The sequence below is a fragment of the Macaca fascicularis genome, chromosome 6 (assembly GCF_037993035.2).
Source record: "Macaca fascicularis isolate 582-1 chromosome 6, T2T-MFA8v1.1".
Classification (NCBI taxonomy): Eukaryota; Metazoa; Chordata; class Mammalia; order Primates; family Cercopithecidae; genus Macaca; species Macaca fascicularis.
This window is the reverse complement of record NC_088380.1, coordinates 113887633-113902749: the sequence shown is the minus strand read 5'-3', so window position 1 is coordinate 113902749 and position 15117 is coordinate 113887633. Positions and strand designations below refer to the sequence as shown.

General features: G+C 39.2%; 1 protein-coding gene across 6 annotated transcripts in view; it reads left to right on the top strand.

The window, feature by feature from the left end:
• Positions 1-15117, top strand: part of EFNA5 (ephrin A5) — a 295312-nt gene that overhangs the window by 230500 nt on the left and 49695 nt on the right. For all 6 annotated transcript variants that reach the window (XM_005557481.4, XM_005557480.4, XM_073994005.1 and 3 more), the window contains one exon: positions 13708-14000. In XM_005557481.4, the coding sequence (XP_005557538.1) occupies positions 13708-14000 (293 nt within the window). The remainder of the gene's footprint in view (positions 1-13707; positions 14001-15117) is intronic.

The window sequence follows — 15117 nt, the reverse complement described above, 5'->3', positions numbered from 1 at the left end:
ATATCAGCAAGTAAAATTACCCTATTCTGTAAATAAATCAATTGATGCGCTATATTAGAGTAACATTTACCCTTACATTGCATACAGATTCTGTGCTTAGTCCCAATCTCATTTAATATCTCCCATAGATTTTGTAAATCCTGTGTTGTTTTTTGACCCAGCTCATCAACACTGAGTTTGTGACCAAAAATAGCTCACATCCTCTCTTTCTGTCTGCCTTGAACAGTGTGAGCAGCAATAAAATGTTAATGTGTACATCGTGAAACTTTGGGATCTGGGATTGCACTACTGAGTACTGAAGAAAGTAAGTTGCGACCCTGTCTTCTCAAAGCTCACAGTGCTGAGTTGTCATGGGCATGGAGTGCCCATTATCATCTGCTTATTTCATTTTCTTTGTGTCTTGGCATTAACCTTCCCTCTGAAACCTTGCAGTTGACACAAGTGGCTCATTCAGAGCTTCTAGCAATACCAAAAATTCTGCAAGTTCAATAGGAAGATCATGTGCACTTGCTTTGAACTATAGTTCTTTTCCAAGGTAGACATTTTGAAAGTAAGAGTTTATTAAGATGAAAGGTGGAAAAAGAAAAACAACTATATTCCCTGTCATTGAGATAGGCAAGCATTTAAGTAGGTAGAAATATTGTAGTGCTTGAGAATCCTCTAAAGTGCTTAGATTTATTTCTGAGAAATAAATGGTGAATTGTTTATTTCTTTCTCCCCCTTATGTTTCCTTGGGATGGAGCAATTAGTTTCTTATTTTTTATGATTGCATTATTCTTGCATATATCTTTCTGTGGTCCAGGCTATAAAAGTAAATAGAGGATCCAGCTGTATGAATGGATATCCTTTTAATGAGTGTGGGGAGGAAATAGTAATACTAAGTAGTGCAAAACCATTTTTATGTGATGAACTGAAGTACCTTTGTTCCCCAGCTCCCCAGTCTAAACCACAGGCCACCAATAAATGTGTGCATGAAATGACAGTTTCATGTATTCTGGTGTTAACAAAGTACCTCATGGTTTCTTTTGCCCCTAGAATGCACTTAGTACAATTGTTGAAGGGTGATGGCATATTCTGTTTTAATTTCCAGGGTCAAGGAAGGGTAAAATGGAATATGTGACTTTTCTGTAACACCCTTCATTCTATCTCTGGGCAAAAGCCTTGCTGAAACAGTGAGATAACACAGTTGCCAGGTGATAATACAGTCGTTTTTGTAGTGCCATGAGTTAATTTCAGAGGTGAAACTATGCTTATTTAGAAAAATAGCATGCCTTCTCGCCTCAGAGCAGGCATTTGGTCAGAGCAGCAAGTGGATATTTAGTCTCTCCCATGTGCAGGGTATCATGAGAAGTGCTGGTAGTGGCATAACTCTGCTATCTTCCTTCCCCCTTGCTCCCTTCCTTTCTGGACATTTTTACTTAGCTGTTTTTTATTGATGTTTACATATATCTGAAGTCACTGAGAGCAATGTAATTCAAAACCACCCTGTCCCCCACTGCATCCCTAATTTAATGTTAAACTGCTCATATTAGTCTACTCAGACTTCCATAACAACCTACCATAGACCCTGTGGCTTTAACAACAGAGATTTATTTTCTCACCGTTCTGGAGGCTAGAAGTCCCAGAGCAAGGTCCAACAGGAGTTGGGTTCTGGTGTGGGCTCTCTTGGGGAAGCCATCTTCTCACTGAGTCCTCACATGGCAGAAGGAGAGTGAGCTCTGTGCTGTCTGTTCATATAAGGACACTAAACCTGTTGGATTAGGGCACCACCCTTGTGACCTCATTTAACCTTAATTACTTCCAAAAAAGACCTGTCTCCAAATGCAATCACATTGTGGGTTGGGGCTTAAACATGAATTGGGGTGGGGGAGACAAACATTCAGTCTGTAACACTGCTAAAATGATGAGAAAAAAATATCCCAAAATAGAGAGCCATACCATGACATAAATGTTTTAGCAGTTACTAAACTTTTAATCTGATGCTTTATGCTTTCTCCACCTCACAGTGGCTCATGTTAACACATTCTGATGATGGTTGCAGGGAGGACCCCAAAAGTCCCAGGATAAAGCCAAATGAAGAATATAAAATACCTGTGTGCCTTCCCACCTTCCAACAGTGGCCTGGAGCAGTTAGTACAGAGATGGAAGGAGAGATTTCTAAACCCCAGATATGCCAGGGACTCTGGCCTTGTAAAGCCCAAGGACAATGCATTGGTTCTAGTCTTTTTCTCCAAAGATTCGAGTCTATTTGGTAGCTTTGAGGTGACTTTGGTGGGATCCTGAGAACGTTGGTTTCCTCTCCTGACCCTGGCTTGAAGAACAGAGAGTGGATGTCAGATAGGTGGAGAACAGTCTGTATTCCCCATGACTCCTGCTAACTGGAGCAAATCCCTGGGCGTATCTCAGCCTGGTTGAGGCCTGACCTGAGCAGGAGGGAGCCCCAAAACCAAAGGAGCCTCTGTATTTCCAACTCATGGTTGCTGGGACACAACTGAGAGCAAAACAGTGGTTGGCAGGGGCTGAAAAGGAGTCTTGGATGTTTCTGCCAATGTGATAGGCGGTTGCAGGATGTTTGTGAAGCAGCCTGATGAACCCTCTCAAATAGAGGCACCTAATGCTGCTCAACTGTGTAATTGGGATGGAAATGGGCCAATGAGAGGCAGAAGTTTGTGCTTAACCTTTTGCGAGTCTTGTTTCAGGAGGCTGTGGGGGGTGGGGGGGCGGGTAGAAGCATTACAAATAATAAGCTTCTCCGCCTGATTTGTAATGAATTAGTAATAAATGTCCTAGCTCTGTACAAAAGTCTGACGATTACAGAGCAGCTTTGGCTAAGTGCACGGGACCACATCTTATTTTGATCAGCTGTAGCATAGCAAAGACGTGTAATTATCATAATCTAACAATTAGCCTGGCATCACTTTCCAGTGTTTAATTACCCCGATAAATGGTAATTGAATAGAGGACTTAATGACAAGAGAGAAACTTTCATTCTGCCTTAGGTGCTTAAGTTATCTACTTGGCTAGGCATAATTTTCTAGCATTGCTTTAACAACAGTCCTGATTATCATTTTCCTTTTTGCAGCCTGCCATTATTTTGTTTCCTGATCTTGACCTTTGTTTATAATATTTAGCTTCTCTCAAAATTTTATACAGGGACCCAGAACACAGGAAGAGATTATTGGATGTTTTACACAGTTCTGTTTCTAAGCATCACTGCCCTTCAGCTACAATTCCTCTTCATCGAACATCTATGTAGTCACTACTGTGTGCAAACATTGTGCTAAGTGTTGGGGATACAGAGACAAGTAAACACCATCACTATCTTCAAGGAGATCTATACATAAAAAAAGTCTATATAAAAATAGTGTAGTAATAATTGCAGCAATTTGCATTCAGCAGAGTCCCAGTTTTCATCTAAATCTATACACTGACTTCGGATGAATTCAGTACTTTTTATGACTATGACCACCACCTCGTTTCTAATGACTGCAGAGCTCTTTTCTTTGTATTAGCCTCATTCGCAGTCCCAGATTTGTATCCAACTGCTCACAAGGTCCTAACCAGCCAAATAGAAGTAATTACCTTGCACATGCCAATTTCCATAGAAACAGCCACAATTTCTGCTTTATGCTTTATTGTCTACAGTTTTGTAGGAAAACATTATTATTATTATTATGCCCTAGCATTACTAAATATATGCTTCCCCTTGTCTGATGAAGATCAAACTTAAAAGAAAGTCACAAAACACATGTATTTTCTTTCTTCTGATTTATTGTTTTTTGTTTGCTTAATAAATTAACAGATTAATTATCAGATATCTCAATTTTTTAAAAGTCTGGGCTAAATTTCAGATTTAGATTGTAATGATTCCAGTAAGTTATCATCAACCCATAATACAAATATTTAGTTCACTCTTTGCACACCAAGTACTTAAGAACTATTAAATCACTGTTTTCCAAAAATCTCTCCTTGAGTTGGTCAATAAAAAGGAGATTTACTATTACCCTTTGGTTATTATTATTATTTTTGAAACTGTGAATAGCCTGAAATTCTGCTAGGTAACTCTCTTTTTTGTATCTGGAAGATACAAAAGGGCTACATGGAAGTAAGCAGTTTGACAGGTAGCTTATTTGATTGACTCCCACATCCCCTGAACAGAATCAGTTTGTTTAATTCTGTTCTCCTTGGACAGTGGCTAGATAGCCTATTTGATGGTTTCCTGTGTGTCCTTTTGCTGGGTCTGTGTGTATGTGGCAGGTGTTCTGCTCCATGTGCTTGAAGTTGGGGGTGGGGGATTTAAAACTCTACTGGCTTAAGACCTGAAGTACAGCTTTGATAGGAAGCTCCCAGCCAGCAAGAGTGGAGGAAGAGCTTGTTTTGCATTGTGGGAGTGACCTCTGTTAGGACTATACCGATTGCCAGACATTAACTATTTCTTTAAAATCTCCTTTTGAAAACCATTTGAAGTGATCTGTGATGTGTTAGGTCTTTAGAACTCTGCCTGGTTAATGCTTTGGCTGCCTTGGCCTGTAGACGTTGACACACTCTTACTCCATGCCCGAGGCCTCTTTGGGGGCTTAGAAGCAATTAGACTGTCACCCAAAGCTTCCAGCCCCTTCCTGAGGGAAAGTCTTGATTAGGCTCTGCCAATTTAATGCTTTCTTTCCTTTGAAGCTCCTCCATCAAGTTAATAAAACAAACTCCAAATGAGTTAAAACACTGGAGGAGAGAACATTTTGTGGGCCCTGTATATGAAACAGGTGCAATTCCTGGGAGATACCAGTTTTAAAAAGTCATTCAGATTGACATGACTTGTAGTAGAAAAGCAACAGGCAAAAACTATGTGAGTTTTATCCATCTATCTGATATAATTAGTATTGTGGGATTTTTAAATGTTTTGCTTTTAAAGTGCACACACATACATACAAGAAAAAAAGTGACAGGGTGGTATAATAAACTGCTGATGAATTCTAAATATTTGGCCAAGCAAATGACGTCTTCTTATCATCATCAACAGTTACTGAACTCAAGGTAAAACTCTTATGCTGCAGAATTTGTAATTATCAAAACATGCATGTACAAGAGCTCTGTTGGAACTTTCATTAATGGACAAACACAGCACCAACTCAAGGTTCCGAACATTTTGTCAGTATATATTGTAGCATACTGCATTTCTGCTGCAAAATAAGTAGGAAACATCTTTGAAATTTATCCTTGAATTTTTTTTTTAACTTGTAAACCCTCACTTCTCTAGGAATATTCATTGTTTTTAGCATGTTCTAAAGCCTGGAAGAGCTGGATTGGTCTGAAATTATGTGTTTTGGTCATCATATAATATCTCATTCAGCCTTTACACCTGGTGTGGTAACAGTGAAACTATCCATGACTCCTATTGTCTCAGAGCTGAACATGGAGGCTGATTACCAATACATCTGAAAGACAGACATGTTTCAGTCCATGAGAGAGAAGAGAAATTGAAAATTAACAAAACAAATATTTGTTCAGCCATCAGTGATACTGGTATTATTTATCTATCCTGAGTTTGATTTGCTGTTTGTATTCCATGCTTTAACCTCTGCAGAAAAGCAAAAAAAAAAAAAAAAAAAAAAAAAAAAGAGCATCTTCAGATTTAGAATAGGAAAGCCATAAGGCTTGCATTCTGTGCTGAAAGGAATAACAGAAGGAGGCAAGAAGCAGCATGTTATACAACAGAGACTGCTGTCCTGCCCATCTCCTCACAAAAACATATTTATAAACCAAACCCATATCTGTTGCAGGACCCATTAGCCCCTTTTGGGACAAATGAAAAATTATACTAGTTAAAAACAGACATCTTATTCTGAAATTAGCCTTTAAATCGGTAATAGTAGAATTTGAAGACAGTGCTCCCAAGATACATTCACTCTAGAATTAGTTTAAAATTTTGGAGGAACCCTAAGCTGATAAATTTGCTTAATCTTTGACCATAAATCATATCCTTCTTTTACATTTCAATTTCAGAATGTAATACATTAGGTTGCCTTGTAATTAAAGAAGTGACATTGGATTTCTGTTCAAGTAGGAATATTAAAACAATCACCTCTTTGACAGATTAAAATACATTTAAAATGTAATAATCAACTATCCAGTTCATGAGAAATAACATTTTCATTATTGAATTCTTTAAAACATAATGTGAAGGGGGATGAAAGTATCTCACAGCTTCCTAACCTCTAATAACACTGTCTCTTTTCAGTAATGCTGTTTCTATATTTATGGAGTGAAGAAACTTCACTCAGGAGCTGCTTGATAAAATACCTCCGTACGTATTTCCCTGGAAGCAGGCTCTCTGCTGTGCCAGCAACATATGCTAAAGGCCAATTTAGAACATTTTAAATATGCACTACCCTTCCTTTTCCAGCTACTAAAATGAAATGCATTTTGGCTTTAGCAAATGAGGATGGAATAAAAGGGGGAATACTGCAGGGCAAAGTGGCTAAAGATGAACTCAGAGAAGGAGGATTATGGTGCTGCTCCTCTGCAGCCTGAAGCCCAGGGCACTGCCTGAGTGTCCTTTTTTTTTTTTTTTTTTGAGACGGAGTCTCGCTCTGTCGCCCAGACTGGAGTGCAGTGGCGCGATCTCGGCTCACTGCAAGCTCCACCTCCCGGGTTCACGCCATTCTCCTGCCTCAGCCTCCGGAGTAGCTGGGACTACAGGCGCCCGCCACCACGCCCGGCTAATTTCTTTTTGTATTTTTAGTAGAGACGGGGTTTCACCGTGCTAGCCAGGATGGTCTCGATCTCCTGACCTCGTGATCCGCCCGCCTCGGCCTCCCAAAGTGCTGGGATTACAGGCTTGAGCCACCGCGCCCGGCCGAGTGTCCTTTCAATGTGGCCTCTCCAGCTGTCAATATCCACAATACTAGAGTGTGGTGTTGAGGAGGAAGTCAGGTCAGCACCATGAAAATCATAAGGAAGAAAGGTGAGGTGATATCTACTTACCTTAGTAAAGAGGAACCAAGAGACAGGGTCAGAGTACATTGAGAACTTACACTTGAGACTAGTAAAGGACCTAGACTATTTAAGTAGTAGATGTACCTTTTGCAGTCACCCAGGTTTGAAAATGAAGTACTTTGGAGGACAAAGCTCTTATGGCTTAGGCTACCTAATGTCATCAAACAGTGCTTTGCTTCCTCACTCAGTAGAAAGTTGAGGGCACACTGGTGAGATCTAAATGAAAAGGTAGTTATCAACTGTTACCTCACTTCTCTTGTCTTTATTTCATCTGAATTCTGAGACTCAAGTCATGACTTACTTCTTGCAGACAGGTTCAGTACAGGGAGCAATTATTTTTTCTTTTTTTGAGACAAGGTCTTGCTCCGTTGCCTAGGCTGGAATGCAGTGGCACAATCTCGGTTCACTACAACCTCTGCCTCTGAGGCTCATGCGATCCTCCTGCCTCAACCTCCTGAGTAGCTGGGACTACAAGCACACACCACTATGCCTGGCTAATTTAAAAAAAAAAATGTTTTATGGAGATGGAGTCTCACTGTATTGCCCAGGCTGGTCTCAAGCTCCTGGGCTCAAGTGATCCTCCCACTTCAGCTTCCCAAAGTCCTAGGATTGTAGGTATCAGCCACCATGCTCAGCAAGGGAGAGATATTAACAGTGGCTTTAAATTGAAAATTAAAATTTATTCAGCATACAATGGAATGTCATAGGTAAACACTGAGAAACAAACACACTTTCCAGAAGCACACTTTTCAGCTCTAATCCCAGCTTCAGTTGTTACTTTTGCTGTCAATAGCCCTGGAAATGTGCTTTTTATCCAATGCTCCAGGTGTCCTCTGGTTCATCAAGAACTACCGTAAAGTACATAATTCATTTTTGGCATTTGAGATGATTGCAAAGGACTAGTTGCCATGCTGAATTTTATTTTTCTAAATTAACTAAAATTACACTTTCATAATACATATGACATTGATTCTGAACCAGTCTACTGCCAAATTTTGATAAATGTGTACAATGTATTCTTGCCATAATAGAGTACATATAATATTACGTTTATCCTTGAACAATGTGGGAGGTTAAGGTCACTGACCCTGTATGTAGTTGAAAATCCACGTATAACTTTTGACTCCTGAAAACCTTAGCTACTAATAGCCTACGTTTGCTTGGAAGCCTTGCCATTAATATAACAGTCAATTAACACATATTTTGTATGTTAAATATATTATATACTGTATTCTTATAATCAAGTAAGCTAGAGAAAAGAAAATGTTATTAATAAAATCATAAGGAAGAGAAAATATATTTAGTCTTTTTAAGTGGAAGTGGATCATCCTAAAGGTCTTCATCCTTGTCTTCACATTGAGTAGACTGAGGATGAAGAGGGATTGGTCTTGCTGTCTCAGGGGTGGCACAGGTAGAAGCAAGTCCACATGTAAGTGGATCCATGCAGTTCAAACCCGTGTTGCTCAAGGGTCAGCTATTTATTTTCACAGAACATTGACCTAAGTGGCCATGCAGTCTGGTGGGGAGCAGGGACCATCTTTTTGTGCATATGAGATGTTTCTTGACTCTTGAGACTTTTGCACTGTGAAAACAGGCAGCCCAGTAATTGTTTTACTCAAACACAATTGCTTTTCTAAGTATGGTAACCGAGCGTGCTTTTACATTGTGAAGCACTGTGATAATTTAGTAGAGATTGTATTGTAATTATTGCTGGCTTGGTATAGAGCCAGATATTCTTATAGTTAAAATTATGTGGTGATCTCAGAGAGAGGTATAGAACTGCTGATACAATGGATGGAATTAAGAATAAGACACAAAGAGAAGACATTTACAAGAAAATTTCCAAGAAATTTACAAATGTGTTAAAGCAATGGCTGTGTTACCCATGGCATTTGTAAATATTGGCATGCAGAATCAGTCTTCCTAGATGTCAGTTTCCTCTTTTAATATGAGCTAGAGCTCACGAAAGCTGTTTCCTGATGGAAAAAAGATCCCTTTATGTGAATGGCTGCTGACATGTTATTCTGTGAAAGGATGAGTCAGGAGCTAACCCTGCAATCTGAGGTGTATTCTAAATGCTGACACACCCCTCAGCTTTCCAGTTTAGGAGTTTGGGACAAACCTCGTGGAGGAGACAGTAGGGCTGGGACACCTTGCTGCAATGCTCTGCTAGAAGATCCGTGTAAATATAAAGGTAACCCAAACTCTTAAGAGGGTCGTTACTATAGCTGGTGAAGCTTTGGAACCATTGTGGTTAGGAGGACAAGAATATGCTTCAGAACCATGTAAGACTTGAGTTCAGATCCTAACTCTGCTATTTATTAGCTATAAAAAGTTGGACAATGCCCTCTCTGAATGTCCTCTCCTCATTGGTAAAGTGAAACTAATTAAAACTACACAATAGGGTTGTTTGGAGGATTTCATACGATAACATATGTAAAGCACATAGCAGATCCTGGATGCAGCAAATGTTTGTTGCATCAGTGAATGAAGGAAAGAACTGAAACCTCATCAAGAATGAAAATGGGTCCCTCTGGAGGAATACAGAGCTGACCTAAGGACTTGGCTCTAGCAATTTAATCTCTCACAAAATGGAAAAGTGAAGAGCTTTGGTTCTGAGGTCAGACTGGGTTTGAATTCTGCCTTCCCTTTTTCTTTACTACTTGTGTAATATTGGGCACGTTGCTTGACTTCTTAATCTGAATTTCCTCATCTTTAAATGGGTGTAGTAATAATAGTGGCTATTCTGTGGCATTGTAATAGAGATTAAGTTGAGATAATGAATGTAACATAATAAGCACTCTAATATTAGCCAACTTGTGTGCTCCTTCACAGTATGGCCAGAAAAGAATTTTTCCATTCGACTTTATACCCAGAGAACATGATTTGATATATTAGGGCAAAAACTGCAATTACTTTTGCACCAACCTAATAGCATTAGCATATCTGATCCTAAACTTTTCTTTGGATTATAGTTGAGTACGTTATGTAGATACATTTTATCAGTTCCAATTTGTCATTTTAAAAATATTTATATTGTCCACCCTTTGAAATTTACATTAGTAAACTATACAAATTTAAGATCTGAAACAAAAGTATATATTGATTCTATAGTGAATCATCATCTTCTCTTTGTCGTATGGCTAAAAGGATAGAAATAGTAATTGTGGCCGGGCACAGTGGCTTACACCTGTAATCCTAGCACTTTGAGAGCCCGAGCTGGGCGGATCACGAGGTCAGGAGATCGAGGCCATTCTGGCCAACATGGTGAAACCCTGTCTCTACTAAAAATACAAAAATTAGCTGGGTGTGGTGGCGTGTGCCTATATCCCTCCTACTCAAGAGGCTGAGGCAGGGGAATTGCTTGAACTATGGAGGTGGAGGTTGCAGTGAGCCGAGATCACACCACTGCACTCCAGCCTGGTGACACAGCGAGACTCCTCTCAAAAAAAAAAAAGAAAAGAAATAGTAATTTCTGGGGCAATCGCATGTTTAAAATAGGTACCACAGTAATTCACTTCACACTCCATGCAAAATAAAATGTCACCAGAAGGGATAGCTGGTCAACACAAAGTAGAATGTGTCTTCAACCTCACAGTTTGCTTTGGTAAAAATTTAGCACATTAACAGGGATAAAAGTTAGGAAAGGAGAGAAAAGTTTTAGGCATCAAGAAACTGCCTTTTTTGTTTTCAGTTGTGGAATAAAGGAATTGTAGAATAAAGGAGTAGCAGAATGGGTCCAGACAATGGCAGTTTTAATTTTTACTTTCACTTTGAGCAGTGCCAAATGCTAGTAGAAGCTAAAATGAGTGACACTTAGGGAAAGAAAAAACTTCCCCCTTGAATCTCTTTAAAATCTATAATAATAATATAATAATATAAAGTGCATCTGGGCATTGCCTTCTGCTGCAGTTCTTGTCTGGCTGTTATCCAAAACTGTCAGGCTACTCTGAGTGCTGATGCTTCATATCCCAGCACCCTTTTATCTGAACCTTGCAGTGTCTTTTCTCTGTACTTTGGCAGTGATGTTACCTTGATGTTCAAAAATCTTTTAAAAGCAACACAGACTTTCCTTGCATCTTGACAAATCGTTGTCTGCTAGTAATGAAGAAAAAGTAAACCCGTGATCACTGCAAATATAAATACTTCCGAGTGTTTTCGTTTTTTTTTTTTTTTAAATGGTTATGTATTCTGGGATCCTCTAGCTGAAAAGTGAATATTCTGAGAATTTTTCCTTATTTCTCTTGTGTAAATCAGCATGCTGCTTTTCAAGAGCAAGGGTCAAGTGGAGTTTCGATGGATCATTTGACATTTAAGGACAGAATTTAACATTTCTATATGATTTTCCTTTTGAATTTTTAAAAGGGGAAATATAGATATTATTTTTATCTCTGTTGTATGTTCTTACTGCTATTATTTTAAAATCAATATTTTATTTACTTATTTCATATGCTTCGGTATATCCTGATGATGGTAACAGTGGTTTACATCTACACAGTTCTTTCCATACATTTCCTTATCTAAGTCTTGAAGCAGCCACAGGAGGCCAGGAAGGCAGGTTCTCATGATTAGTCCAACTTACATATTAGGAAACTGAGGCTCAGAATGATTTATGAATCTCTCACTCAACCAACAGCAGATCCAGTTCTTAAATCTAGGTCTACTCAGTCAAAACGAATGGTGTCACCACTTTTTCACAATGTTGTCTCTCAGAAGAGTATCTTGGCTTATCAATGAATATTTAGCATCCAGAGTGAAGGTGGTATATTTCTTTCTTTTTTCTTTTTTGAGATTGAGTCTTACTCTGTTACCCAGGCTGGAGTGCAGTGGTGTGATCTCAGCTTACTGCAACCTCCGTCTTCCAGGTTTGTGCGATTCTTGTGCCTCAGTCTTCAAAGTAGCTGGGATTACAGGCATGTGCCACCATGCCTGGGTAATATTTTTTGTATTTTTAGTAGAGACAGGGTTTCGCCGTGTTGGCCAGGCTGGTCTCAAACTCCTGGACTCAAGTGATCTGCCTGCCTCAGCCTACCAAAGTGCTGGGATTACAGGGGTGAGCCACTGTACCCGGCTAGAAGGTGGTATATTTCTCCTGGGGTGGACTTTGGTCAAAGCTGTGAGAGGTCGTTTTTATGTCAATGTTCGGGTGCAGCATTTTATAGGGAATATACTGGGAAACTGGAGGCTATGAGAAAGGGCAAGAATCTAGAATGATGAGGAGCCTGGGAACTATACTAGAAAGAACCAAAGGAATCAAGATTTTCAAATGTCTGCAGAAAGGAAGATACAGAGAGATATAGCTGACATCTTCAAATGTTTTATGGACTCCCTTGCAGAAGAGGAATTTGATTTGTTCTTTGTAATTCCAGGCAGCAGAAGTAGGACCATTGGGTAGAAAATACACAGAAGCAGATTTATGCTGAATATAAGAAGAAACTTTCCAACATTTAGAGATGTCCAAAAATGGAATAGACTGTCTCACTGCCACTGGGAAGTGTTCACGCTCAGACTGTCCAGCTCAGAGATTATATGGCTTTATGAGCATTGCTTTTCAGCAGTAACAGTTTTATGATGAAACTTCTAAGGGCTCAGAGAAGAATTTCCTCACTAGCTATAAACAAAGGAGTTTTGTAGGCTTTTCCACCATGATTTTAGACTAAGAAAGTTGTATGCATAACAGCTCCTGTTTCACACATCGCTGTGTTTTGGGAAATACTGTTCAACTGCTGGGGAAAGACACATTAGTTAAAGCAGATAAGCAAGACTTTTGTGAGATGAGAATTGAAGGAGATAGTGTGGTGTTTGTGGTGGGGAGGGTGTGTATTCACATGTGTACATTTTTAACTAGGATGAATTTGCCATGGCTTTGGCTATTTTCAATGGCCTTGTTACTTTTCATTACTCACCAGCCCAGCTTTAGAACATGACCTGTAGAATTAAAAGAAATGAGGGGAAAAGTCATTTGATTTAGATGAGTTGTTTTCTCAATATGGAAAAGATGCTGCATCGAAAGCGAGATGCACTAAAATAAGTTTCTGACGTAGCAGATCTAAGAAAAGCACTGAACTGGGATCCGAAGTCTCCACACTAGGTTTCGCTCCATCACTCACTGCTTCATCTTTATGTCTTTTTATTTTTCTCTAAAATGGAAGTGTTTTAGGAATTTTCTTTCTAACTATAAAATGTTGTGATTCGAATTCTCCCAATTTTATGGCTCTAATTCTCATTTGCATAGAAAGTGGAAAATGGCCTCAACTATAACAAAAAACAATTCAGTCATTTATTTGTTCTTTAATTTCCTCATTCATTTATTCAAAAATAGTTATTAAGTGAAACACTATTATAAAAATAGAAGAACTTTGTTTTAATATATGATTTTTAATAATGAAACATGGAAAACAGCACATTAGTACCTCTATAGAGTTCCACAGTTTGAAAGAGTGATATTTAATATAATATTTAAAATGAAAGCAAAGCACTTAGTTTGTAGGATATTTTGAAACAAATATAATGGTATCCCTCTGTAAAATGGCTTTTTGTGGCTTGGATTGGGAACTGCAGCATTTCAAACCATGCCCCAAATCATAGTGGCATTCAGTACAACTTACTATACTAGATGCTTTAGCTCCAGAATTATTGAATAGCTTAACCACTGATTCCAAGCAGAAAGCCCCTTCTCTATGAATTATCACATGTTTTTTCTTTTTCTAACAGATTCCAGAGGGGTGACTACCACATTGATGTCTGTATCAATGACTACCTGGACGTTTTCTGCCCTCACTATGAGGACTCCGTCCCAGAAGATAAGACTGAGCGCTATGTCCTCTACATGGTGAACTTTGATGGCTACAGTGCCTGCGACCACACTTCCAAAGGGTTCAAGAGATGGGAATGTAACCGGCCTCACTCTCCAAATGGACCGCTGAAGTTCTCTGAAAAATTCCAGCTCTTCACTCCCTTTTCTCTAGGATTTGAATTCAGGCCAGGCCGAGAATATTTCTACATCTGTGAGTATATAGAGATTTATCATGTTGTAGGGCAGCTGCAAGAGCCCAGACTAATTTTTTACCCATGTTTCAGAGAATTGCAGAGAGCTGGACTCTGCATTACAGATGTCTCCTTGTAAATGCATACATCAGGATCCCTAGATACATTAGCTGGGAATTGAGAGCACAAATTAGATTAAAGACAGAGCGCCTCTCCCCCTATGAAATTACGTGTCAGCCCGTTCAGTGAACCACTGCTGACTTGTATTTCTTTTAAATGAAAATTGCCAGGACTTCTCCAAAGCTCAGGAAAAGAAAAAAGACTCCTGAAAAAAAATTGAAGGAAATAATTAAATTTACATAGCTTGGAGTCATTGGATTTCTTATTCAGGTGTCAGCAATATCCTTTCGATCATCCACATTTTCAGTGGAGGAAGCCAAAACTCCTGGAAATGTCAGCATGCTGACGATAAATGCTCTCTTTGCACCAAGGAGAAAAGATCATTTTTAAGAGCAGCTCTGTCTTTAAACTGGAAAGAGTTGTGAAGAAGTGTCTAGAAGGGGTTCCAAGGGAACTGGTAGGAGCGAGTTTCCCACCTGTGAGCATTGAGTGACTCTGTCCTGGGAGCTCTAAAACTTTCTCAGTAGACTTCTGTATTAATCAGAATCCCTGACCTTATTTCTTCTCCATTATGTACCCATCACTTCTTCAGACATCCTGCTATCATATGTTATAGGTAAATGCTTCTCAAACTTCACTGTGCATAGCGTTATCTGGGGATCTTGTAATGCATTCTGACTCAGAAGGTCTAAGGCAGGGCCTGAAATTCTGGATGTATGAAGCTCCCAGATGCTGCTGCTGCTACTGAACTGTGGACCACGCTTTGAGTAGCAAGATTATAGGTAATAGCCACTTTAAGCAGCTTGTCGTGTATCTGGACTTTAGTATTTATATTTAAACTATCTGGCCTTTTCCATGTATTTTCACTGTCAACCAAAGAGGTTAAAAGTTTACTAGTTAAAAAATACATTTATTGGACAGCTTAATCTGAACTGAGAAATGTTGGAGGATGCAAGATGAAAAGATATTCCCTGTTCTTAGGGAGTGACCTTTTACTGGGGAGCAGACATGTAAATA